General features: G+C 41.7%; 1 protein-coding gene across 1 annotated transcript in view; it reads left to right on the plus strand.

Moving 5' to 3' along the window:
* The window catches only part of LOC146684456 (plexin-A1-like), a 314632-nt gene that overhangs the window by 146689 nt on the left and 141820 nt on the right, over positions 1 to 26123 (plus strand). Inside the window, exons 4-8 of the mRNA XM_085444381.1 lie at positions 3101 to 3232; positions 18462 to 18562; positions 20987 to 21110; positions 21428 to 21581; positions 24958 to 25057. Of these exons, the coding sequence (XP_085300507.1) occupies positions 3101 to 3232; positions 18462 to 18562; positions 20987 to 21110; positions 21428 to 21581; positions 24958 to 25057 (611 nt within the window). The remainder of the gene's footprint in view (positions 1 to 3100; positions 3233 to 18461; positions 18563 to 20986; positions 21111 to 21427; positions 21582 to 24957; positions 25058 to 26123) is intronic.

Here is a 26123-nt window from a genome sequence, read left to right on the forward strand (position 1 = left end):
TTTTTTTCCAAGAGGAGAGCTGCTTTTATCTTATAGCTGGGGCTTGCTGTTATAATAAGTTCCAGAAAGTGAGAAACTGGACAAAACAGGACCATAAAGGAACTCCAGATGCCCCCCGGTGTTGCTTTTCTTTTCCCTTTTATGACTTTTAATTTAGTAGAGCACAGATGACACTGAAAAGAGAATTTATGTGTATGTAGGTATGCACATGCCATGTTAGAGAAGCTTCTGTAAAATAGCTCGCCACTCTTATCAATTCTACATGAACCTGTGCAGCAGAGTGATCCATGTAATGTGCAGAGGAAGATTATTGTAGGGTTTTAAGTGCTGCCACTTCATCAGCATGGAGTCTCTGTTTGGACACAGTAACTTCCCGAGTGCAAAGGTCACGGAAGGAGAGCAAAAGAACCTGCGGGCTGGTAGACTCGATGAGAATCTACAGTCACTTGTTTCCGTTTGCGGTCTCCTCTGTGCCAGCTGACCTGAATCCCACTCCAACTGCCCTCTGCCCCGAGCTGTAGGGCAGAGCACGCTCTTTGCTCTTGCCCCCTCCCCGTTCCGCCACGGTTCTTTGCTCATCAGGAATGATCCCGCAGCCTAGGACGAGTAGCAGTTTTAGAATCATCAAATAAGCTCTCTCTCTCTTTTCCTTACCGTGTCTGCGTGCAAATGTGCGAGTGTGCGACTGTGTGCTTTTCCGCTGTTGTTGACACACAGAAAGAGACAGGGAGAGAGAGCAAAATCATCAGAGCCAGAAAAACAAGCGGACGAAAGGCCACGCTCGCTCGATGTCAATAAAAGTTACGGTTTGTGTGTCTGTTTGTGTTAGTGCGTTATCGTGTGGGTGCGACGCAGGGGCGGTGGGGGCTGCTGAAACAAATGACCTTTGCACAGTAACTAGTGCGATGCACCTCCTTCACACAGAACAACAATAGCACGAGCGGGGAAAAGGCTCTTTAAAAGTCAACAAAAGTTATGCAATTTGCAATTTCTCTGATCAGATCACAACGCTCAGACACAGTCTGCTACACAGGTCGCTTCTTATGCAGATAGCATTCCACTTCCTTCGCCAAAATTAGGCAAGAAAACAGTTTCTCACTGCTGTAGACTTACCTCTTATTTCCCGTTTCAGTCTACTTTTATCCCACTGAGTATCTCCTCAAAGCTGATTTGCCAGAGCACTTGACTTTTAACCAAAGCCGCTTCCTCCTCTTAAGCATCAAAAGCACATACAGCGATGACAGCCTGTCTGTTAATGAACCTTCTGTTCAGAGAAAGATTAAGGAAACTCTGGTAGTGATTTGGCAGATAATAATCACAGAGACTGTTGAGACTGAGGAGGAGGAGGAGAAAGAAATCAAAAAAAAAAAGAGGGAGAAAGAGCTGGTGGAGCGAGTGGAGAGAAACAGAAAAAGTTTCAGCAGACTATACTTCTGTCAGGTGATGGATGAGCAGATGGAGGGTCGGAAATTAGAAAGAGAAAGATCCAGACATAGAAGGAAAGAGGGAAGCTGAAAAAGATTTACTTGCTGCTGCAGGAGGAGTGACCCTCATAACTCTGTAATTTTGTTAGGAGACTAAACACCGGCAACCAAAGAACCATCATATAGCTGCATGTTGTTGGTACACCCTGAGTACCGTGGCAACATAACAAATATTAGAATTGCAAGTTTGAAATAAAGATACTTCAATTGTAATCTGTCGCTTTTAGTAGCATTTTTTCGCCTGATGGCAACATTTTAAGGAAACCTCTGAAGTGTTTCACTAGATGAAAAGGCTGCGGTTACATGAGGTGGAAGTGAATGCATCATTTTAATTTCCACGTATTGGATGAGAAAATGAATGATAGTGTTGCACGATATAGTCAAATAGTCAGATTGTCAAAACCATCCTGAACATGACGTCTTCTTCAAGGTCATTTGTCTGGGCGGGGTTGCACTACTCTTAGATTGCCCCCAGTCTGACCACTTATACTTCTTCTTCTTTGACGCTCATTGGAGCTCGGCATTTGTCAAAACAGCAAACATCAGGGAGTCATATCAGGATGGTACGGTATATGTCTACATTAATGATTTGACCCTGGGGGATAATTTGATGTTAATGTTGAGGAGAAAAAACATGGTCCTGGTTGCACTTTTCAATTCAATTCAATTCAATTTTATTTATATAGCGCCAAATCACAACAAAAGTCGCCTCAAGGCGCTTCATAACTTCGAACCTGATGTGCCTACTTTTGGGTTTGACTTTGTGGACTTTTGAACTGTTGTTAGGTCTCATCGATGGTGATGCTTCTCAACATGAACATTGGGTCAGTTTGAGGCAGGAGTTTATGTTTGGAGTTTGGGGTACTTGGTGGGGTCACATATGTTCCATAGATCAACTTAGAAATAGCAGCTGGAAGCTGGAAGCACTCTATAGATGTGCAAAGGCACATCCTTTAACTCCATCAGGTCTAACTTATCATTGCTGAGGCCTACACCAACCCTATATTATGGAGAAAGGCTTAGAAACTTGGATGAACCAAAGATTGCCAAGCGTAATTAAGGGTTGTCCTCAGTAATGACTCACAGGCCTAATCCTGTGAGGTCAAAGTGATCATTTGTGACAACTCCAATCGTAACCCTAGAGGCACGTAAACATTCGTTCATTGCATTGGAGCTGTCAGCTGATTGCGAGCAGACATTCTTGGCTCCATTTGCCGAGGTGTTCTTCTAATGACCACGGTTTCAGGTCATACGTCAATCAACAGTATTCACCACTGTCACTGGTAGTCTCTTCAGTCGTTCATTGCCAAAAGTTATTTCTCCCGTAGTCTCTTAAAGTTGCAAAGTATTATTTACTTTCTAAGGTTTCTGAGCGCCACCTCGCCATGAATAGCTTCCGTTGCATCTAATCAGACAGACACATCAGAATGTGCAACTTTGATGGAGATGCTGAACTTTTTATTTCTACACTTGACTAAAAACTGTGAGCTCTTTGGATTCATTTTTGTAGCAACAAAGACGAGCATCGCGGCTTCTCTTTTTCACACAGTTGTAAAACGATCATCTATGACTGCATTATAAGCGTGGCTTTACCGTTTTCCTCTGTTCTCTTACAGATACTGGTGAACTCCATTTCCCAGCCTGCCGTGTTGTATGAAAATGTTGTGGTGAGCAACGGGAGCCCGATCCTGCGAGATTTGCTCTTCAGCCCAGATCATCAGTACTTATATGCCCTCACTGATAAACAGGTAGGAGAAGTGCGCGCACACACGCACATACACAAACACTCCAGATGACCACGTCTAAACTAGAGATGAGCCTTTTAATGTACAGTTTCACAGCTGTTTTTATGTACATGTACACTTGCTGGCATACTGAAAGACACACACACACATACACGAACACACAAACGCCCTCATTGCAAATAAGTGAAGGCTGGGAAGAGAGAGGGAGAGGAAGAAAATGGAGACACTTGAAGAGCACCATTAAGAGCTGATGAGGAAAAATATATTAAAAATATACACGGGGGGAGTGAGCAATCAAGGTAATTACTCACATATAGTACCACATACTGGGCATGAACACATTTGCAGCTTAAGCAGCGTTCCACACACATGCACAGTTTTAGGTGCTAATTAATGTCATGAATTTTAAAATGCACCATATAGGATGAAGCCGTGCATACCTTCCTTCCACCGGGGATACACATTACACGCAACCCTTGAATGTTTACTTCAGGATATTCCTCACAAAAATCCTTGGTTCTCCATCTAAAAAACACCTGATCAACAACAGAAAATTACAGTTTAGCCATTGCACCAAGCGACCACAGAACTGAAAAGATGATAAGTATTATTATACACAGGCATGTGACGTTAAATTGGTTAAACTCCGTGGCCTCTCATTTTCCCACACTGACCTCATCTGCACAGCATTATGATATGCACGATCAAATCCTGGCGTATACGTGTCATTATCTCGAAATGCCTTTATCCATGAGAGTTTGATACAGCAGTCGCCACTCTCCCGCTCATCCCTTCTTTACCTGCACGACTCTTATCTCATAATGGTTAATGACCTTGATGTGATAACCTTCAACGAGACTTCCTCGCTACGTAGACGGTAACCGGCGTGTAAGTGCTGTGTAATTTACCAGCGATTAGACTTAATTGACTTCCACGTGTCTGAATAAGCACGCGGAGGAAGTGGAGTGTAACTGATACAAATGGATGTCGTAGTTGTTGACGTGACGGAGAGAATAAGAATCTGATCGGTCCAGGAAGCTGAAATGTACTCTAAAGAGAAAATGCCTAAATGCATATTGAATTACACTGAGTCGGGGACACACGTGCTGATTTTGGAAACTCGCGCTGAATTATGTATGCACACGAAGATAGAGTTGATTCATAATGTAATTTCAGTGCCCAAATTATTTATAGTTATGCTCCAGGTCCAGTTACAACATTAACACAATTAAATGCAGCAGAATGTGTGTGACCGCCTACATTTTTAACACTGCACACAGGAAAAGGACGAATTTCTTTTGAAATCTAAGCAGCTTGTAAAGTAACCATGTATCAACCCTGTGTCTGGGCCCTGTTCTGTTAAGATGACTCACATGCTTTTTAGTATTTCATTTTTTTCTGAATAGACACAAGTCCTTAAAAAATAATTCACTCATTATTCTATATATGTATTTATTAGTGCTGTTCAAGTAGAGCACATCTTTAGGCTAACTCTCTAAAAAAGAATAACATGTTAGTGTAGAAAGAAGAGTCAAGAGCATACTTTTTTGATAGAAAATAAAACAAAACATGCAGCAACATAATCATTATTAATGTCTGCCTCTTATTTTCTCATCCGATTACGTGTGCTCTCCATCTGATTATAACGTTTGCAGCACTTAGACCATAGCGGATTGATTGATTGTGATACTGCTATAATAATCCAGTGGCACATTATTATGTTCCAAGCATCGTTTGTTTTTTGCTTGGCTTGATCTGTCTAAAGCATTTTGGTACATTTATGGTTTTTAATAACCTCAGCCAGAATAATTTTAGATGTTCACTTTCTACCTTGCTCGCTAACTGCTAACAGTTTATACCAGTCTACCTCTTTTTTTCTCGATGGAAGGGATGCAGACATCTGTCAGAAAATGTATACTGATGACCTTATTGCAGTTAAAAGAATTTGAACTGTTTTTAACCTTCAGCTTGGTGCTTGTTTGGTTTTGGTAACTGAGGGTGCCTTACGAAATAGCTGATTAAGTCGACTGTTGGAGTCGTTATTCAAAAAAAGGCAATGTATTACACATTGCTTGTTACTTTCTTTGAATCGAATGCAATATGTTACTTAATTACCCGGAGAAAGTTATTATGTTGCACTAATCGTTACATTGCGTTCTTGTTACTTTGTAAAATGACCTGAAATGTGTTGTCTAATAATTACCAGTTAACAATTGAAACCTTAAGCTACAGTCCGACACACCAACACAAGTGTCATCATCCCAAAGAGGACACATAGAGGATCTTTCTTTTAGTGCTTACATATGAATACAAAGCTGACAACACAAGGAAAAATGGACAAAAAGAATTCAAAGTGATCGACACAAAAACATGAACCGGCAGAGAGAATTCAAGCTTCAACCCTGACTTCTCAGGGTCGGGACACTCGGCTTTAATATCACTCTGGGTTCTTGGCGAGCTTTGTGTTAGCATGCTGTCTGTACAGACGCTTGCAAAAGCCTAAGTTCTGTTAACAGTATAATATGTTCTTTTTCTCTTCTGGGTTCAGTCTGTACTTTACCATCGTGGTCTTGTCCTTTCATGCAATAAAATAAAAATAAAATGTTTGATTCTTCAAAAGCTGTACAGCATCTGCCTGAAATTATATGAATGTAGCACGAGGGCGCAGGGAGAAAAGAAAACTGTATTGCTGCTGTATTTCTTTTCTATCTACCCAGCATTCAGATAACTAAAGAGCCTTTGTAACACAAGTACAGTAGGTCAGGTCTCAGCCCAGCTATGTAATTTATGAGGGCAAAATGATATAATAACGTTCACTGGAAACTATAATCCTCAACCCTTTGAAGACTGGATTCAAAATCCCACCAAACGTCACAAAAGTCAAAGTTAAAAAATTGCTCAAGTGTTCCCTTAATTTTTTTAGCACTATATATTGCTCTGGGTTACCTTGAGGATTACAAAGAATATTCATCTGTGAAAAGACACTCTAAATGATATCAAATACAACTTTAGGCCTCTGTCCAACAACTCACTGCTTCAGCCAGCAGTGCTTAGCAGCTGCTCAGCAGGATGAAGAAAGTTCATGCTGAGAGCATTTGCAGATTTTCCCTTCTAATTCCTTTCATCTGCAACTGCTATTGCTACCAGAAAGTAATTTTCAATTATTAAAGGTAGTGTTTTATTTTTGATGAGCACTGATATGTCTGCTGCACGTTAGTGCAGTGACAGTAGGAGGTCAGCTGCTAGAAGAGAAGCCTTGTTGAATTCACAATGCTTCTTCTTTGACACGATCCAAGTTGATCCGTTACATTTTACTAATGTAGCCAGTGAAGAAGTACAGGCATTCACATGGAGGATTCTTTTTGCTGCACTTTAAAGAGGAATTGTTTTAAAACCCGAGGAGCAGATTATTATTACGAATCCAGGGTCGGGTAAAGTAAAAATAATGACTAGTGCCGCTCCAATATCAAATATTAAGAGCTAGCAAGCGCAAGCTAGCTTTAGGAAATCTGAAAGGTACATTATGTTTCAATTTTTGTAATCACCATGTTATATTTTGCTCATGAAATCCACACAGAAACGCAAAAACAACAAGGTGCAGTTTTACAAGAGGTTTCTGGAACACAGTGACTTCCTGGAGAGTTTGTTGAATGAGGGTTAACTTCATAGTAAGAACAACAGTCAAGGAATGCTAATTTGTGACCTTCAATGGTGCTGGTAGGGAGACACACTTGTTGTTTTCCTCTGTTTAAACCTTAGCTAATTTCCTGTTGATGTTGCATTCAGTTATACTGAGCGCCATCCATCTCCATCTGTCAACATTTTGAATGTTGACAGAATTACATGACGCATAACCATGTAAGCTCATTTTTGCTAGAGACCGATGCCGCAGTGGAAATTTGTTTGTTTTTTTTAAATTGCATATTCTCTGCCTGTGTAATTTTGTTCCTATGAAAGTCAGAATCACACTAATTGACAGAGAAGACAAAATGGATTGACCAACTCCTAGGAGAGCAGATAATGGCCTTTCACTTCCAGAGCTTCACCACTGACCAAATTTACAGTCCAGCCAGAGAATGAAGCAGAAAAGGAGGGAGCGAGCATGGGTGAGAGCTGAGAAGGTGGGAAAATATAATTGGTTTGGAGAATATGCTCTGTTCCTTTGTCTAACTCTTCCTGCTTCGTATTTGCAATATTCTTTTAGGGTTCGCATGTCAGTCTCTCTCAGTCAGAGTGAGTTTGTGTGGTAACTGCTCTCCCACTGGTGGCTTCACAGAGCATAGAGAGTAGAATGAGGATTGCCCCTCACCGCTGCATGTGAACTTGTGTTCCAGACAATAAAGGATCAGAGTGTGTGCATAGCCTTCTTGGCCTGCCGATGACGAGTCTCTTCCTAGCCAGAGGGTGCTTGGACACTAGTTAATGTGTTAGGGTTTAAGGTTGCTCGCCAAGCCTTGGGATGTATAAACTTCTGCAGTTTTTTCAAGCCAAGAAAAACTGTATTTTTTTCCGGGGCTCTGAATAGAACTGTTACTCAAAGATTGAGTAACAGGTTAGAATTCACTTAGAGTTCTGGCATCTCGAAAATTACTCAGAAACTCCCAGACGGTAGTCCATGTCCAGTAGGTAAGGTGGGGAATCACACTGTAACGACTTTATTGTGCCAGACATAAACTGTATTTGTTAATTATTTTAACAAACACTTGTTTCATATATAATATGCAGTATGATTTGGCGCAGATTTTTATGGTGGATGCCCTTCCTGATGCAGCCGTCCTATTTATACGGTTTGGGCCAAAACTAGGGGGAAATCTACACCATAGTTATATCATAACTGCAAGCTCCTCTGAGACCCTATGACAGGGGTGGGCAACTCCAGGGCCGGTGTTGTGCAGGTTATAGATGTGTCTTTGATCCAACACAGCTGATTTAAATGGCTAAATGACCTCCTCAACATGACTTGTAGTTCTCCAGAAGCCTGGTAATGAACTGATCATTTGATTCAGATGTGGTGACCCAGAGTGAGATCTAAAACCTGCAGGACACCAACCCTCATGGCCTGGAGTTGCCCACCCCTGCCCTATAATGAAACCTAACCTACCCAAACGCAACAGCTTGCAGCTATTGCGTTTGGCCTGTCAATTCTTCCTGTGCATTTCCAGCTACTTTTTTCCCTACAGTTTTTGAATTTATCAGTGAGAAAATACGAATAATCATCTCAATATAAGGAATAATAATCATATCATCATCATAAGGATTCCCAAATGTCAGTATATTCCTGGACGGAGACCGTATGAGACTGTATAAGAAGTAGAAAGACTTCTATCATGGCTCGCACTGCCGATATAACAAAGATTCACGGCAGAAGTCCAAGTCAGCCTGAGGATGTAAATATGTCTCAGCATTGTTTTACTTTGGCGTTTTCGGCCTCTCGAGGGGAGCAGGACATGCTGAAAACAAATTACTGACATCATCAATGTGTAAAGTCGTTATATGTTGGCAGCCAGTCGCCTTTATATTGAAACATGGTGTGTTTTTGATTGGATGAAAGTTTTTTTCACTTATTTAAACCAAACATGGGAGTGCTTTTGCAATATAGGGTGCGCTTGATCTGCATCAATGAGAGACAACTTCCCGCTACAAGATGATCAGCGATACTCCACCCTACTGGCTGATGTGCATGCACACTCTGTGACAGTCACATTCAGGAGTGAGGTGTACCTTGGTGTTGTTTGTCCTCTCCTCCTCCTCTCTTCCTCCTCTTCATCCCTTCATTTTTCTCTCCTTGTTGAATAATAGAAATGCCAAGTGATGAGAGCTCAAACATCAAAAAGCCCATTTCCCAGCTTGACAGAGCAATTTACCTTTTCCCATATTCACTCGCACATAATTAAAAGTAGTGGATTGGACTGCAGCGTATAGACCGCATATCTGTATAGCAGCAGTGAGTCACATATAAGAAGGCTCGCGAATGTAGAGTGCAAAAACATAAAACTGATTCACCGCGAGAGGAGAGTTTTCGATTAGCGAGCGATGGATTTACACACGGCTCCTTTTGTGTCTTTGTGAGACACACACTCCTACACGCACACACACACACAGCCTCACGGTGTTCTTTCACTCCATGTATCTTTGTCTGCCTCCAGCTTTGGGTCCGTCTCTGTCTTTTCAGTGATATCGCATCATTTTTGTGCTCATAAAAACAAGCAGCGGCACTAAATCAATTTTATCATTGCTGTTGTTTCCTCGTTACATGTTCAAATTGTTCTGATCTAATAAAAGCCGCGCGCTAAAGGGAGATTTTTCATACTGTCATCACCCTCTGTCGATGACGTCACCAAGACAGATATTTCTTTTTCCTTGCGTGTCCCTATGGATGACATCACCTAACTGCTTGAAAGTAAGTGACTAAGTGGATTACAGCTCATAATCTATTGATTTCTGCTGTACCTTTGCACCAAAGGACTTACTTATCATATGATTATCCGCCCTGATTCTAACGTCCAGCTTCCTCTTCATTAATTCCCCTTCATAATGAGCTATTCTTTTATTTTCAGCTGGACTAATACAGCCTGAGGATTTTTGATCTACTTCTAGTATTGATGCAGACAGCACCCAGTCTCTGATCTTTGCTATGTAGTAACATCATGACCAGATTTGCACTATTGAACTCAAAGGGCAAGGTCACGCCACTGCGCTTGTAAAACAGCTTCATTAGGTCGCAAGTTAGCAGCGAATGGCCTCGCCCCCTCCTTCCCCTGCGAAGCCTCTCAGACAGTGGCATAACGGTCCAATGATGTACATCCGTGTATCGATTTTGCTACAGTACAGAAATGTACTGAGCTGTACTGGACTGCACAGTACAGAAACTCTACCCCTGGCTCCACATCAGACAAGGTTCATATTCAATTCACTCAGCATTTACTGTACTTGGAGGTCATGCAGAAAAGAGTGCTGTGTGCTTCTTTTATGACACTTTCCCTGGTGTTTTTCCAACTTTCAAGTGGCTAAAAAAGTATTATTGGAGACATGTACAGGATAAATAATGAGATGAGGATACAGAAATCTACTAGAAATGCCCTTGGCCCTGTCAGCTAATTGGTTGAGTTGAGTTTCGGAGCATGCCTTTGCATTTGTTTGCATGGGCGTATTGAAATTGGTGACAAGGAGGTTTATTTATTTTTTTAATGCTGAATATTATTTAAATGTTGTCTCTGAGTGTGACATCGAAGCCCTTCTGGCGTGCTGGGCTCTCAAGTTCAAGTGTAATGCTTCAATTAAACTATGAATTGCTTCAGGATTTATCCATGAAAAACACCCTTTTTAAAAAAATATTTTTTTGTCATATACTTTTCACAGCGTTTCACAGCTGAAAAAAAGTGTTTCCAGCCTTTTCTGAAAGACTGTTTCTAAAGTTGACAACAAGAGAGGAAGTGCTGCTTGAAGTGTTGATGGCGGTTGCTCCTGTGCTCATTAACAATCTGCGTGAAGCCCACTGGATATGTTATAGGTTGGACATGTAATGAAACTAGAAACTAGAAAGTACACGTCACTATCAAAATGAAATCTCCAAACCCTGTTTTATAAATGTGCGAAAGAAGAGAAAATGCATGGAAATACAGTGTTTTAAAGAGTTTGAAAGTCAGTATGAAAGTAGTATTTAGTCTTTCTTGTCATTTCATTAAGTAGTCTTCATGAATAGTTCTTCAGGCTTCTTAAAGGTCATTCAAAGCTCTTGTTCTTGGATGTTGGCTGCCTTTTGTTCAGTTCAAGAAGCTTCAACATTGATTCGTTAACGTTAAGTTCTGGCTTCTGGGGAGGCCAATCCATGACATAGTGTTGTTCCATTATATGTCTTCCAGATATGCTTTCACTCCATTGGCACTGTGCTTCCAGATCATTGCCATGCCGAAAAATGAAGCTATTGCTGATCAGATGTTTTCCAGATGATATTGTGTGGTGGATCAAAATGTGAGGGTAGCTTTTTGCAAATCTAGTGGCATCACTTTTGGCAAGATCCCCAACACCACTTGCTGAAACGCAGCCCACATCACGATAGAGCTTCCACCATGTTTTGCAGATGGCCGTGGACACTTACAGCTGTACCTCTGTTAAGACCTCCACTCCTCCACTCATTTTCAGTCCAGTTCTTGTGTAATTTAGCATATCTCACTCTTTTCTCCCTGTTTCCCTTCCTTGGGAAAGAATGGCTTCTTGACAGCGACCCTTCTACAGAGACCATTTCTGGTAAGACTTTAGCAAATGGTAGATAGATCAACTGAAGGGCCAGATATATCTCTCAGGTCCTTATGTCAGGTCTCCTGTTTCTCAAGGACATGACTTTCAGACATTGTTCATCTGCTGTAGATAGTATTTTAGTCCTGCTGCTTTTTCTTTCGAAATTCACCCTTCCTGTTTAATCACATTTTATAAGGACGTGATGCACACTGTGCTGAGATATGCCAAGGTTTTAGCTGTTAGCAAGTTTTTGAAATCAAACTGTTGCTGCAAAAAAAAGCTTTTTTGTGCTTGTCAAATGGTGTTATGTTTGGTAATTGATTCAAAACAAGAAATGGGAACAATTTATGTAATTATGCGACCGGCGGCTAGTAAAAAAAAAAAGTGCTTTAAAATTGGTTCAACACTGGTTCATCCTGCGAGTTAGGGGCCTTTTTTACATTGGCCAGAGTTAAATGGTTTAACAAACAAAAAAATTCTACTTTCAAATTTTTCAGGCATGAAGACTGGACTAAAATTAATGAATAAGCTGCAAATGTCCATAAAAAAGCTTTGAAAGACCTTCGGAAATCCTATTTCTCAAGAACACTATAGAAATGGAAATAAAGTCAAGCTCCTTGGAAGGAAAATATAAAAATAAGAGGTGTGGCTCAAGACTTTTGAACACTGATGGCACTACTGATGTCTAAAACGTTTAAAAAACGAATGAGAACTTTTGAAATCTTGAATTTAATTGTATTTCTGAAAGACTTGACGGCGTGCATTTACATATTTAAAAAAAAATTGCACTGGCATCTTTTCAGATGACATATCTTTCTCCTCACCGACACACAAACACGGATGCGCACAAATCCTTGCTGTCTGTCAGCGAAGGCAGAGAGATGACTGATCGGCTGATCAGAATGTGATTTGTGAAACAGTCAAAGAGACAGACAGTGAAACGGAGAGCGATGGAGAAGTCTTAATGTGGTTGGGAGCAACAGCGTGACTTGGGTTTAAAAAAAAAAAGAAACAGGCTGAAGCTGATTTGTAAAATCTCAGTGACTGAGAGCGTGAGATAAAGAGACAGGAAGTCAAGAAGGACTTAGGAGGCCATCCTAGATCATTTTGGTTTCATTGCTCGTGCAGATTTCTGGTGCCATGAATCATGCATATCTGTGGCTAAGAAGACAATATATGTAAAATAATATGTTTGTTTTATAGGTTTATTTATATAGATCTTTTCATCTCTTTCATCTTGCACATGCTAACGCTGTACTGCAAATAGTAAATAATCAACTTAGCTTAGCATAAATACTGGAAACAGGGTGTACAAACAGTAGGGTGTTGAGTTTCTCAACACAGACTCAACCCAGTGTTTCCCTTTATTGTCATCTTGGGAATGTGAGTACTACGTGAACTTATGCAAGGAAGAATGCACTTTTAAAGGGTTGACTCTACAAGAGTTTGTTTTCTTGCTAAGCTCTGTATTGTTCCCCTCTCTGCCTGTTTCTGCCCAAGTTTGTGTCTCGCAGTGGCTACTTGTGATCTATGGCCTCATTTGGTGTGTTTTTGGTCTGTCCAGCCAAATTCATGACAGATGAGGGCATATCAGAAAGATAGAAAGGCAGAGAACAGGGGAATGGATATGAGACTTTATTTATTTTTCTTAAACAAGCACTACTGAAACTGATATTCGGACTGTCCATTATTTTTGTGTGTTTATAAGTCATCCAGCATCGTTTCAGTGTATCCTTTGCACATAATTTAAAGTGTAAGTTGTGCATTCAAACATTGCACCTCAGCGTGCTTACATTACCACAGATAGCATATTTGCATGCACTTAGTTGCTGGTAACGTGTGCATTTGTGCAGTAGTCTTAGAATTGGGCTCATCCATCAGCCTATTGTGTAGTGATAGCGCCTTATATTCCTCGCCATATTATACAGATGGGACAATTACAGCTAGGCCTATAGCGGCAGCTAGCTTGGGACCAAAAGGGCCCCATATGTGGAATGAAACATCAGTCGCAATTACATTTGTGTGTCTTTCTCATCTATCCTTCCCTGTATTCCTCATTTCCACCCTCCTCCATCTAATCCACCTCCCCCACCCCACAACCGCCACCCTCCTCCTTCCTCTCATCTGCCACTAGGCAAATTAAGAGGCTCTCTATCATGACCCAAATGAGAGAGGCTCATTTGTAGCAGTTATTTATTTGTAATAAACTCTACCCCCAGTCATCTCCTCAGCTCTGCTCTCTCTCTACCCTCCACTCTGGAAACATGGCAAAAAAGAAAGAGAAAAAGCATCTGAATGCTGCTGGGGATACACCCCCCCCCCCCCCCCCCCATTCAAACACTGTCCATTATCATTTGAAGACTAAAATGAATGTTTAAAATGGACATTTTCCCTCCGTGATCTCATTCTTTCTGTCTTCCACTACCTCTTCTCCTAATTCCCCTGTCCTCCCCCAGCCTCACCTCCCGCCACTGTCCACAGATGAATGTGTTTCCCCTCGGCAGCAGCAAATAGGCCACGGATGAAAATGCCATATTTAATATAAATAGGTGGTGCTCACTTATGTACTGTCTCGCTCACACACACACACACACACACACACACACACACACACACACACACACACACACACACACACACACACACACACGCCAATGCTCCCCAGCCACCTCAGTAAGACAAAGAGTCTTTGGCTGAGCATCTCCCGTTTCCCATCCCATTATCTGTTTTCTAAAACTCAATAATTGAACTGTTCCAATGGAATACATCATCTGGCCCACTATCACAAAATCCCATTGAATAAACTTCTCTCCCTGGCTATTGTGCTTGAGCATGACATGTTTTTTCTTTCCGTCCTCCCTTTATCAGATAGGCTGTATAACTAGCGTGGTATTTGTCCAGGCGCAAGTAATGACTGCAATTTGCTGCTATTTGATGTCCTGTAAGGGGCCTGGGCCTTGTAATGGTAGCATTATAATAGTTACCAGGCACAGGTTACTATTACCATGTTATGAATCTGCCATAAGCTATTGTGTCCAACTGTACATTAGAGTGACACAGGAGGAGGATATGTACAGACTGCGAAAGAGATGCTGGGATTACTGACATCTAGTTGCGGTATTTGCTGTTTGTATTAAAGCTGTCTTGGGATGTAATGGGCAATTGGCTCATATAAGGAACGGAGTTTACCATTATACTTTAATCCAGTCCTGCATTTATAAGTTAGACTGCAATTATTTGCAAACCTTCACCAATCTGTCTGACAGTGGTTGCAGTGAGTTTGAGTCATGCAGGAATTATTTAGACAGATCTTTTTGCCAAGATCACCGGTCGCCCAGAGGTGAAGGGTGTTGTATGGTGAACCTCTGGGTGACCGGTTGGTTGCTTCAAATACTCGCAGTTGGTCACCAAATGTGAAAAATTTCAGTGCAGTCACCTGGCAACCACAGATTTTTTCTCCAGTTTGCAAGGAGGTTATCGTCCCATTTTTACTGTAGTATGACTGAGCCATGAAAATATTAAAGGATAGACCTGACACTCATGTAGGGTTCATCAAAGCAGATTGAGTTCATTGTTAAGTTGAGACAGACACACTGTTTTCCCCATACTATCTACAACTTGAGCAGCTCCTACCCAAATGCTCTTCTGGTGGTCATCAGAGGCTGCTTTGGGAGGTGAGAATCATGTGAATGGGGAAGATTTTGAGCAGCGGAAGGTGCTGTAAGCAGAGCAACAGAGAGTACAGGAAATTGGGATTTTTAAAAAAAAGTATGTTGACATTAAAACCAACATATGCAATCATGTCTGATCAATCATGTGGCAGCTGTTCAAGAATAAGACATTAAAAGAGCATGATTCAACATTTGAAGTTTAATAAGTTGAAAAACGGTACGGTGAAGGTAGGGTTTCTTCTTTGAAGCTTTTTCCACTGCTGCGTCTGCAGCTGCCATTAGAATTCATCCTCACCACCTTCCAGCTCACCTGGTGTGCCTCCTGCCTCTGCAGTGTTATTGATGTCGTACCTCGCCTATCTGAGGAAGCAGGAGGTGTGCATGCACGTTCTCGTGTGTGAATGCATCCTGGGTGGTCAGTGATGTATTTAAGAATTTAACAACTGCCCCAGAAAACTTGTCTCAAACTCTCAATTTAGTCCAGAGAGTAACTTTCTCACTGGCGTGTGCTTGTGTGTGTGTGCTTGCCTGAGGCAGTTTCCTGTCTGCCAATCTACCTGTCACTGCCAAACAGCATCCAGTAAGTTCAGATAAAATACACAGATTCTGATACGCTGCAGATTACGGATTTATAAAAGAAAAAGATTAAACCTGAATGTGCACAGGTGTGATTAAAGCATTTTGCAAGGGATAATTAGTCAACTTCTTCTACACTTTGGGTATAATCCAGTGTAACTTGTCCTTCCCGATTATCTTGCAAACAGAAGGTGAAGGCAGCAGTATACAACATGCATGTTCAATAATAATTGCAGCCATCTGTTGACTTCTCAATGCTAATTTCTGCAAGTTTCACCGTGGCCTGATGTTCAGATACATCTTCAGTTGCGCTTTAAGAGACTGATACATTTGGACAATGTTGTTTGATGTCCTTGTTGATAGAGAGGTTCCCCAGTTCCTATGCAAGAGATCAAGTTTCATCTTAGTGCAGTCATGCAGAGACACAAATGGCAGCTACGACAGATTTAGGAGACAAAAGGAGTAATCCTCGATGTTTATCTTAATGGTGTTAAGTACAGTACCACAGTATCATGCATTTGATTATTGCTTATTTTTCACTGGAGTGCTGCACAAAGCTGGTTTATGTAGTTTTTGGAGTAAGTGACAGACAGCCTAATAAAAATGTAGCTGCAGAAAAGGCCTTACAGCTTTACGCTAGCTAATTTTGAATGTCTGTGAAGGTTCTCAGTCATCCAGGTCATCGTAGTCAAAGGAGCTTGCAAAGAAAAGCGTCTGGACTTCTTTAAGTTCCTTGAAGAAGTTTTAACCTCTCATCTCTCTAGGAGTGAAAGAAGCCATCTATGTCCACTGTGGAGCGACCATCTTTGAACAGAGGCGGGGGTTTACGACACCAACTCTCTGCCATCTATAATCCAGTTTTGAGATCTCTTCCCAGACGCCTTAACGCCCACTCACATCCTGGGCCATCTGATCTCAGGAATTCGCATGATAAGGTGGGGCCAGGTTTCACAATGAACTCACCCGAAACTCTGGCTGATTGGGACCCACACCCAGTTTCACACCTTGGCTCAGGCGATTAGAGGATCATCAGGGGGTCCTTTTGTCCCTCTGTGGGGGGATACTCCCACTAGGTTTATATCTGGGACTCTCCACCATTTGACCTTAGAACTGAAGAAGCTTCTCGGATGAGAGGTGAAACATCTTCAAGCAACTTAAAGAAGTCCAGACGCTTTTCTTTGCAAGCTTCTTTGACTAATTTTGAATGTACACCCATTAGTTTGGGAGAGTTGTAAGGGACTCGATAAGAAAAGAATCGTCAAAATTAACATAGTAAAGACAAAGACAGACAGACTTAATGTGGGTCAAGGCAAAAAAAGGCTGCAACCTACACTAATTCACCATGATTGCTTCTTTGCTTTAAACACACTAAAACTCTGTAGCTCCCATTTAAGTCTAGAGCACTATAGCCAAAAGAGGATTGCTCTCTACTGCAGTAATTCATATTTGGTGGAATGAAGCCTGGATTATACTCAGCTGCAGACACGGACAGCTCGAGCCCCGATGACCGAGTAGTCATTACCGTTGCACTTCTTTGAAGTCTGCTGCCTGGACATATGCATAGTTGGTGCATTGTAAAGTGAATTCTCTGCGGATGTGTGCGTGGACCTCGCACTCACTGTCTGATCTTGAAATTTACATCACATGAACCCAAGAGGACCCTAGCGGACTCAGAAAATATAAAACCTGCTTGTTTTTTTATTCTGGGACTTTCCTGCCTTTCCATACCCAGATAGGAAAGAGCATAATGCAGGAAAGGCCCACCTCACTGCCCTTCTAGAGCAGTGGCAACATGTGTCATACAAGCTTGATTGAGTTAGATACAGTATGATAAGGAAGGGTGAGGTGGATGTGGTTTGCAAAGTGCTTGCACAGCAACTGTAGGCAGGCGAGTACCTAGTGCACCCTATATGAAACTTGTCAACTGGCAATTTCGAATATTTTTAGCTGAGATAATCCTAGTTGAAGCCAAAAAAATGAAACTCTTGGTCAGGCTAGAGGAATTCTTATGCGATTGCCACATCAGCAGGTTGATTTCGACCCTTTAGCATCAAATTCCACAACAATCCATCGGGTATTGATCCACCACTACCCAACCAAACGACGACTACACTGACGATTGCACAAAGCAATGTGCCTAAACTTGCTATATGTGTCTAGTTATAGCTCGTCATCATAGGCTGAACAGCAGTCTTTATGGGGAGTGTGAATCTGATCTTGATGATCAGATTAGCACCTCTAATCCTGAGGGGCTAAGCTGATTTTTGATGCATACAATCTGCGCAGTGCTCTTAGATCTTTTTGCTTTGAATAAATTGCAACTGAGTTTTATTCTTCGGCGCGCGACAAGGAGAAATTATCAATGCCTAAAAATACACAAATTGTTTGCTTGCATCAGAACTGTGGGCAGCACAGAGTATATGTATTATAGAGATAAGTTCTTCAGAGGGTCTGTTTACATGTTTGTAGACCTCTACTTTTCTCCCTCTAGCTACCTTTATATGCAGCAGTATGGAGTTGTAAGCAGCACTTTCAGAGCTGTTTATCTGTGATAGTCACAGTGGGCTTGTTCCTTTAATCTCATGTTCCAGACGCAGGACACCTCCAGTAGATCCTGTTTATACCAACCCTATATAGTACAAGCTGTTTGAAGGTGGTGTAAACAGGGTTTCTGTGCAGCTTTAACCAAGTGTGTTTGCCGAATGCGTGCTTATGTGCGTGTTTTTTTTTCTCTGTCTTCTTCCTAGGTCACCCGTGTACCAGTGGAGAGCTGTGAGCAGTACACTTCCTGTGGAGCCTGTCTGGGATCAGGAGACCCTCACTGTGGCTGGTGTGTGCTGCATAATGTGTAAGTGCATACTCTTTACTGCGTCGTATGTAGTTGTTCCGGTGGTTGCTCAGTGGGTGTTCTGCACTTAATTACAGTCTGTCACTTCAACAGAGTTGTGAGTTCTGCCTGTTTATGCTCATGGTAACCACATTATGTGAACCTGTTTTGGCACTGCATTTGTCAGTGTGTTCTAACACAACAAATGCCGTGATTTAACACCTTATATAATGACTTTCTTTTGAAAATTGTATTTAGATAAGTGTATCTGTTTTTCTTGGATCAATAATTGACAAAAAATGTGTCACTCAGTGTCACCTACACTGAGGCTTAGACCTGTGACTTACTCATAAACATGGTCTGAATGCTCTCATTTTACTATTTTACTATAAAGCAACACTTTGAAAGCACATCAGATCTCGGTGGGGAATGTGTTATCAACCTACAGGTAATGGTAAATACTGAACAATATTACAAATTACAACATTCTCCAGACCCTGTCACGTCTGTCACATGTGCTCAGGGTGAAACTGCTCTCATCTGTGAACAGCACAGGGCCCAATAGAGGATGTGGGGCCCTCAGGCCACCCTCATGAAGTCTGTTTCTGATTGTTTGTTCAGAGACTTTCACACCAGTGTCCTATTAGAGGTCATTTTTAGAGCCTTGGCAGTGCTCATCCTGTTCCTCCTTGCACAAAGGAGCAGACACTGGTCCTGCTGATGGGTTAAGGATCTTCTACGGTCCTGCCCAGCTCTCCTAGATTAACTGTCTGTCTTGTGGAGTCTCCTCCACAATCTTGACACTGTCTTGGGAGACACAGCAAACCTCCTGGCAATGCCATGTATTGATGTGCCATCCTGGAGGAGTTGGACTACCTGTGCATCCTCTGTAATGTCCAGGTATCGCCTCACACTACCAGTACTAACGCTGACCCTAGTGAGATGAGGAAGGAAGAATGTCGAAGAATGAAGGAAGAATTTGTTAATGAAATTAACACCAAAGCAGCTGAAACTGATTAGCAACCCTCTCGTCTACTTAACTGACCAGATCAATATCCCAGAAATTTAATTGACTTGATGCTAAACTCTTGATTAAATGTGTCCCTTTAATATTTTTTGAACAGTCTATAATGTGTTGAAGGAAAAAGTTATTGTAGCTTTGAAGAGTCTCTCCTTCCATTCACTCCTGGTAGAGTGAATGGCAAAGGAAGTCAAAATCTGACTACTTTCTCACCTTTCCCCATCTGGCTAGTCAAAAACAGACCTTTAGATTCCAGCATCCTCAAACTGGCCCCCCACAGCCTACATTAGCTTCAATATTAAACTCATTTTCTGAGGATATAATTGCAGCCCAAGGAAATTGGCCTTTTCTCTTCAGTAGCCACTTTCTAAAAACTTGTTCTGCTAATTTGGTCGGAAACACTTGCATATAGGAATTGACCATTTATAGCTAATTATATTGTTTGATTTAGTGGAAAAGGTTCTGCTCTCTAAGAGAGCACTAAAAGAATGCAAAAGGCAGCGAGGATTCGGTTGGGAGATCCAATTCCCCTTCACAAATACGTGCAGTAATTCGACATTAAAGCTTAATTAAGGCAACATTACCAAATGTTTAGCACATAAGGAGGACGCTGGGGTGAAAAAACAACCAAAAAAAAAAGCTGTGCCACATCTGACATCCAGGTTTCAGCGGAGCAACAGTGAGAAGTGTTAAGTTGTAAAGGACAGCATGTACACCAGTGTTAATATGATTGGGAATTTCTGGTCAGCTGGTAGCCAAGCAGCTGATGAATGAGTCACTGATGGTGAAGCATGAATGAGCAGCTGGTGCCAGTCAGTGAATGCAAGTACATTCAGTGCCCGAACTAATGCCTTGCTCTACGTGTTTATTGCTCTTTTGGACTTTATGTTTGACTCTTATGCATGGTCAGTCTTCACGGTAATCAGTCCTCGTAGACTTTGCTAAACCATAGCTCTGATTAACTCAATGCTTGCTTTATAAGTACAAATAGGCATACTGATGACCACACTATGGTTCTGTTGCTATTAAGAAAGTGCTGAATGTGTGGTTGCCATGTTATCATTAACGCATACTCCTGTTTCTCCTGTGTTAAACTTGTAACTGCATAGGTTGTTTATATGCACCCTTGCAATTTAATTCTAATTTCCATGCATCTATGCACTCACTAATGAACAGAGTCGGTGTCTGAAACTCAGCATCCTGTGGGTTATCCAATAAATCAGTGATCTCGCTGTTTTTTCTCTTCCCAACTGAGAAGTGCTTAAAAGCCACATTTGGACCAAATGCCTTTAGCTGTGATACTTAGTAAAATGTACTCTACATATACAAGCACAACAAGGAATCAAGACTGGTGTGGATTTCATGTAAAACACAGGTATTTATTGCTCATTTATTGCTTATGTGAGCATATTTTTTGTCTCTAGATGTTCGAGGAAGGATCGCTGCAAACGAGCAGAAGAGCCTCAGCGTTTCACCACCAGAGTCGAACAGTGTGTCCGACTTTCCATCCAGCCAGACACCGTCTCCGTCACCATGTCAGAAGTGCAGGTACAGCACGCTGTCTGACCTTGTGTATCTGTTCAGCTACTCTATAGAGGCTTCGTGAATTTGTACGTGGTCCTTTATAAGACGAGTGGGGTAAAGATTAATGGCTGGGAAAAATGAATAAGGCAGATGTGAAATGAGACTAAATAAAGCTTGTTTTGTGTTGTAGCTAACAGTCATTTTGAGTATGAGCTGAAAAGTGCGTTTTGAGCCACACGTCTGAGCAGCATTTTCTGCTTTGGGCCATTGCTAATGAAGTGTATTGATTTAAATTTCTGCTGTGTCTCATCTTTCTGCTTTCTGTCTTTTTTTCTCGCTAGCTTGTGCTTCAGACACAGAATGTGCCGAGTCTTTCTGCTGGAGTGAACTGCTCCTTTGAGGACTACGTAGAAACGGAAGGGCGCATCTACGGTGGACGCATCTATTGCCTGTCTCCTTCGACGAAAGAAATCGCCCCCATCACGCGAGACCAAGGTAGACAATAAGTCAGAAAAGATATGACGTTGGAGTTAACGTAGACTTCACAAATGTCTGGCTTTTGCTTTCAAAATGAAAGCCCAGATCATTTAAACAATAATCTTATTTATCTGTTAAAGTGAAAAAGAAATGTCATTTCATATCATAATTATCACATGAAGAAAACTGAGAACTTTTTAAAAGTAGATTCATTATTGGTGTCTGAGTCCAGCTATTTTTTTTGTAATGGAAAATGCCAGCTGGGAGTAGCTGCCTTAGGGTTTTTTTTCTTCCGCTGATGTACTTTGACACAGAATCTGGGCAGCAACACAAAAAAGGCTTTTATTCAGATGAAAAACAGACCTAGTTGTCACATTTCTTATCTTTTCAGCAAACCGCATCATGAAAATACAGCACTTGCATTTGAAACATAACAAATTTTTTGTCCCTCAGTGGTGACAGCAACATTCACGACCTCCTCCTCTTACAGCCAACCATATACTGTAAGCTAGCAAATTCAAAAACTGCTACTATTTTGACACTAGCTCCTGTTAGCTTGGGTTACAACTGTGTTAAACTATTCTGAGGCTACGTACGGGATTCATAGTAATAAAGTGCCCGTGTGAGCAGCTCTTGGCTTAACGTTTAACAAATGTAGCCTGGACATCCTTCCAAGCGAAAGGTTTTACTCTATTAAAAAAAGCTTTTTTATCAATATTTTTTTATCAGTAAGTGTAGAATTACATACAATATTCTGAACTGAAACAATGAGATGAAAAAATGCCACCCATCTTCTTCCGCTTTATCCGGGGCCGGGTCGCAGGGGCAGCAGCCTAAGCAGAGAGGCCCAGACCTCCCTCTCCCCAGCCACCTCCTTCAGCTTATCCGGGGGAACACCAAGGCGTTCCCAGGCCAGCCAAGAGATATAATCTCTCCAGCGTGTCCAGGGTCTGCCCCGGGGCCTCCTTTCGGTGGGACATGCCCAGAACACCTCACCCAGGAGGCATCCTTGTCAGATGCCTGAACCACCTCAGCTGGCTCCTTTCGATGTGGAGGAGCAGCGGCTCTACTCTGAGCCCCTTCCAGATGGCTGAACTTCTCACCCTATCTCTAAGGGCCAGCCACCCTTTGGAGGAAGCTCATTACCACCGCTTGTATCCGCGATCTCGTTCTTTCGGTCACTACCCACAGCTCGTGGCCATAGGTGAGGGTAGGGGCGTAGATCGACCGGTGAATTGAGAGCTTCGCTTTTACACTCAGCTCTCTCTTCACCACGACGGACCGGTGCAGCGTCCGCATCACTGTGGCCGCAGTGCCCAATCCGTCTGTCGATCACCGGCTCCCTTCTCCCATCACTCGCGAACAAGACCCCGAGATACTTGAACTCCTCCACTTGGGGCAGGAACTCATCCCCGACCCGGAGTGGGCACTCCACCCTTTTCCGGCTGAGAACCATGGCCTCAGATTTGGAGGTGCTGATCCTCATTCCCGCTGCTTCACACTCGGCTGCAAACTGTTCCAGTGCGAGCTGTAGGCCTTCACCCGTTGAAGCCAACAGAACCACATCATCCACGAAAAGCAGAGATGAGATTCTGAGGCCACCAAAGCGAAAGCCCTCCGCCACTTGGCTGCGGAATTAAAAAATGCACCCAGGTATTTTCTCAAACTTGTGATCTCAGCCTTTTGGGACCATTTGTACTGATCTGCTCTGAAGCAGTTGCATCTCTGGATGTGTGATGCTAACATCATAGGTAGAAAGCCAACGCATGTACAGTAGCTTTCTGACAAATTCACTTCACAGTGCAACAAATGAGACAGTCTTTAAAGTATTGGTCCGGTAATACTAGTCTAGAAGAGGTGTGGCCATCTATTCATAGCCATGCATTAACCAGATTAGTTGTCCTTGTTTCAGAAAAGCTATGTTAGGAAGATATCGTGAGGCGATCTTGGCTCAAGAGTTGGCAGTTCGTATTGTAATCGGAAGGTTGCCGGTTCCAGCCCCGGCTCGGACAGTCTCAGTCGTTGTGTCCTTGGGCAAGACACTTCGCCTACTGGTGATGGCCAGAGGGGCCGATGGCGCGATATGGCAGCCTCGCTTCTGTCAGTCTGCCCCAGGGCAGCTGTGGCTACAACTGTAGCTTGCCTCCACCAGTGTGTGAATGTGAGAGTGAATGAATAGTGGAATTGTAAAGCACTTTGAGGGTCTCGAAAAGCGCTATATAAATGCAATCCATTATTATTATTATTATTATTATATGAAGATATGTTTTTAATTTCTCCATTGCAATAGTCTGATCTATATTTATCACTTTCTAAGAAATGGTCTGACTAGACCTCTGTTCTCCATGAAAGCAATATCAACATCTGTCTGTCTATAGTTCAGTTCTTGCGGTCGAATGGTAACCAGTTTTGACCAGAAAAATGATATCAGGATTTCAGTCATGTTCACTGTGTGAAGCTTTCTCAAATCTGCTGCAGTAATTTAGTCCTGCTTTCAGTTGGACATACATTATTAGATCACACAGTGTCACTTTTTGCATTTTTACATTTCAGCCGTCTAACAAACTTTTGTTTGGGGAGACGATGACGGGCTTTTCAGCTGAACAGTTTTGCTCGATGCTAAATATGAATTGTTTGCTTAATTTGACAGTTTATTCAGCTGTGTGAGACACAAGACATTTTTCTCTTCGGCTTCACCCACTGCTTCTCGATTATCAAAATTAGAATGAGCACATTTATAAACATACCGCTGAAAGCCCATGAATGTATATAGACAGCTGTAAGTGTTTTCGCCACTGAGTAACTCTAATAAATAGATTTTGCTCAGAGCTCTTTTTACTCTCCAGCAGAAGTGCTGTCTCCAAATCTGCAGATTTACAGGAACAGTGAAAGTGTATACATTGACTAGGACCAGGTTGCTCCTGGGGTCATGAAACATTTTCCATATACGAACTGTTATAGATGGACTATGGAAATATAGAGTGGAGTATAGAGTAGGGTGTCATACATAAAGGCCGGGAGGTCAGAACTGTCTCAGCAGAGGGTCCAATCACGCCCACTGATGTGAAGATTGCAGAAAAGGCGTTAATAATTCAAATTTACCAGTACAATGCATTGCTGCTCCTAGTGTGATGATACCAGTGTTGTTGTATGAAAGAGTACCTTTTGATCCTGTTCAAAGAACTAAAATGTAAAACACTGTTGTTGAGTTTGTGCCTGTAAAGCTCCACAGATCTAAACGTTAATGCACACCTTCGTAATATTTAAAGAATGTGGATTCATTTATTTGGATCGGTTATTATGCAGTGGGTTTTACTCGTCTTTGCTACTTGACATTCTTTGTAAAGAAAAACACTAATAAAACACAATGTGTTTGTTATGTTTGACTTTGTAGGTGACCGACGCATAATAAAGTTGTATCTAAAGTCGAAGGAAACTGGGAAGAAGTTTGCCAGTGTGGATTTTGTCTTCTACAACTGCAGCGTCCACCAATCGTAAGTTGAGAGCTTGTTGCTAAGTAGGATGGGGCGAAAGGAGAAAAATATCAGTTTATGTTTAGTTTCTCTGTTAAATTGCTTTAACACTCTTTTAAATAGCTATTGAGGTTTCTCAATGACATCATTCATTGCTCAAGAGTTGTCATCCATATTGGATGTTGGTTGCTAGGGAAAAATGCATATTTCTTTACTGATTGACGGTGCTTTTTGAATGTTCCCGGTTCAGAACCTGTCCAGAAATACAGAATTCAGATTGCTGGGTGCCAGATGGTCCTGGCCTGTGTAACTGGACCTTTATTTACTTGATCTTTCATTGTCACCATGATTGTCACACATCCAAAAAGTTAACATCACACAGTTACTTGACAGATGTCTCCAAAACCTCAATACAAAGATCATACTGCTGGTCAGATGCAAGATGAAAATCAACAGGTGGCTGAAGTTTTAAAAGAAAAAAGTGCTAAAATACTGCTACTTACCTGCAGGTGTAAATAACTGGTTTAATGCAGGAATCAAGAGAAAACCATGCAGGCGTTTCTAATTCAGTATTCAATCTGTTCAAGCTTTTTACAAATCAATTAGTTAATTAAATCTAAAGCAATGAAGGGACTACTGGTGAGTGAAATAATAAATCGATTCTTAACCATGGAAGACTTAGAAGAGCAGCCAAGCTTGGGAGGAAAAAGACGTCACTCATGTTCCCGGGAAACATATTATCCCTAATTTAAGTATAGGAATACTGGTAGACTTTTCAACAGTGTTCTGAAAGCAGGATTTTATATGCATGTCTGTGTCTGTTGCTTAAAAAGAAGGTGCAAGACAGGAAACAAGGAGAGGTAAACAGTCTTTTCAATTAAATTCTATTGTATTTTACTTATACAGCGCCAAATCACAACAGCAGTCGCCTCAAGGTGCTTTATATTGTAAGGTAAAGACTCTACAATAATACAGTGAAAACCCCCAAAATCACTGACTTACTTTAAGCAAGCACTTGGCGACAGTGGGAAGGAAAAACTTTTTCTTTTGTCACTAAATTTCTATCAAAAACAATTTCTACATGACA

Source organism: Copadichromis virginalis, linkage group LG20, assembly GCF_057382275.1.
Source record: "Copadichromis virginalis isolate Kocher_CV1m ecotype Utaka linkage group LG20, C_Virginalis_male_GT1.1, whole genome shotgun sequence".
NCBI lineage: Eukaryota > Metazoa > Chordata > Actinopteri > Cichliformes > Cichlidae > Copadichromis > Copadichromis virginalis.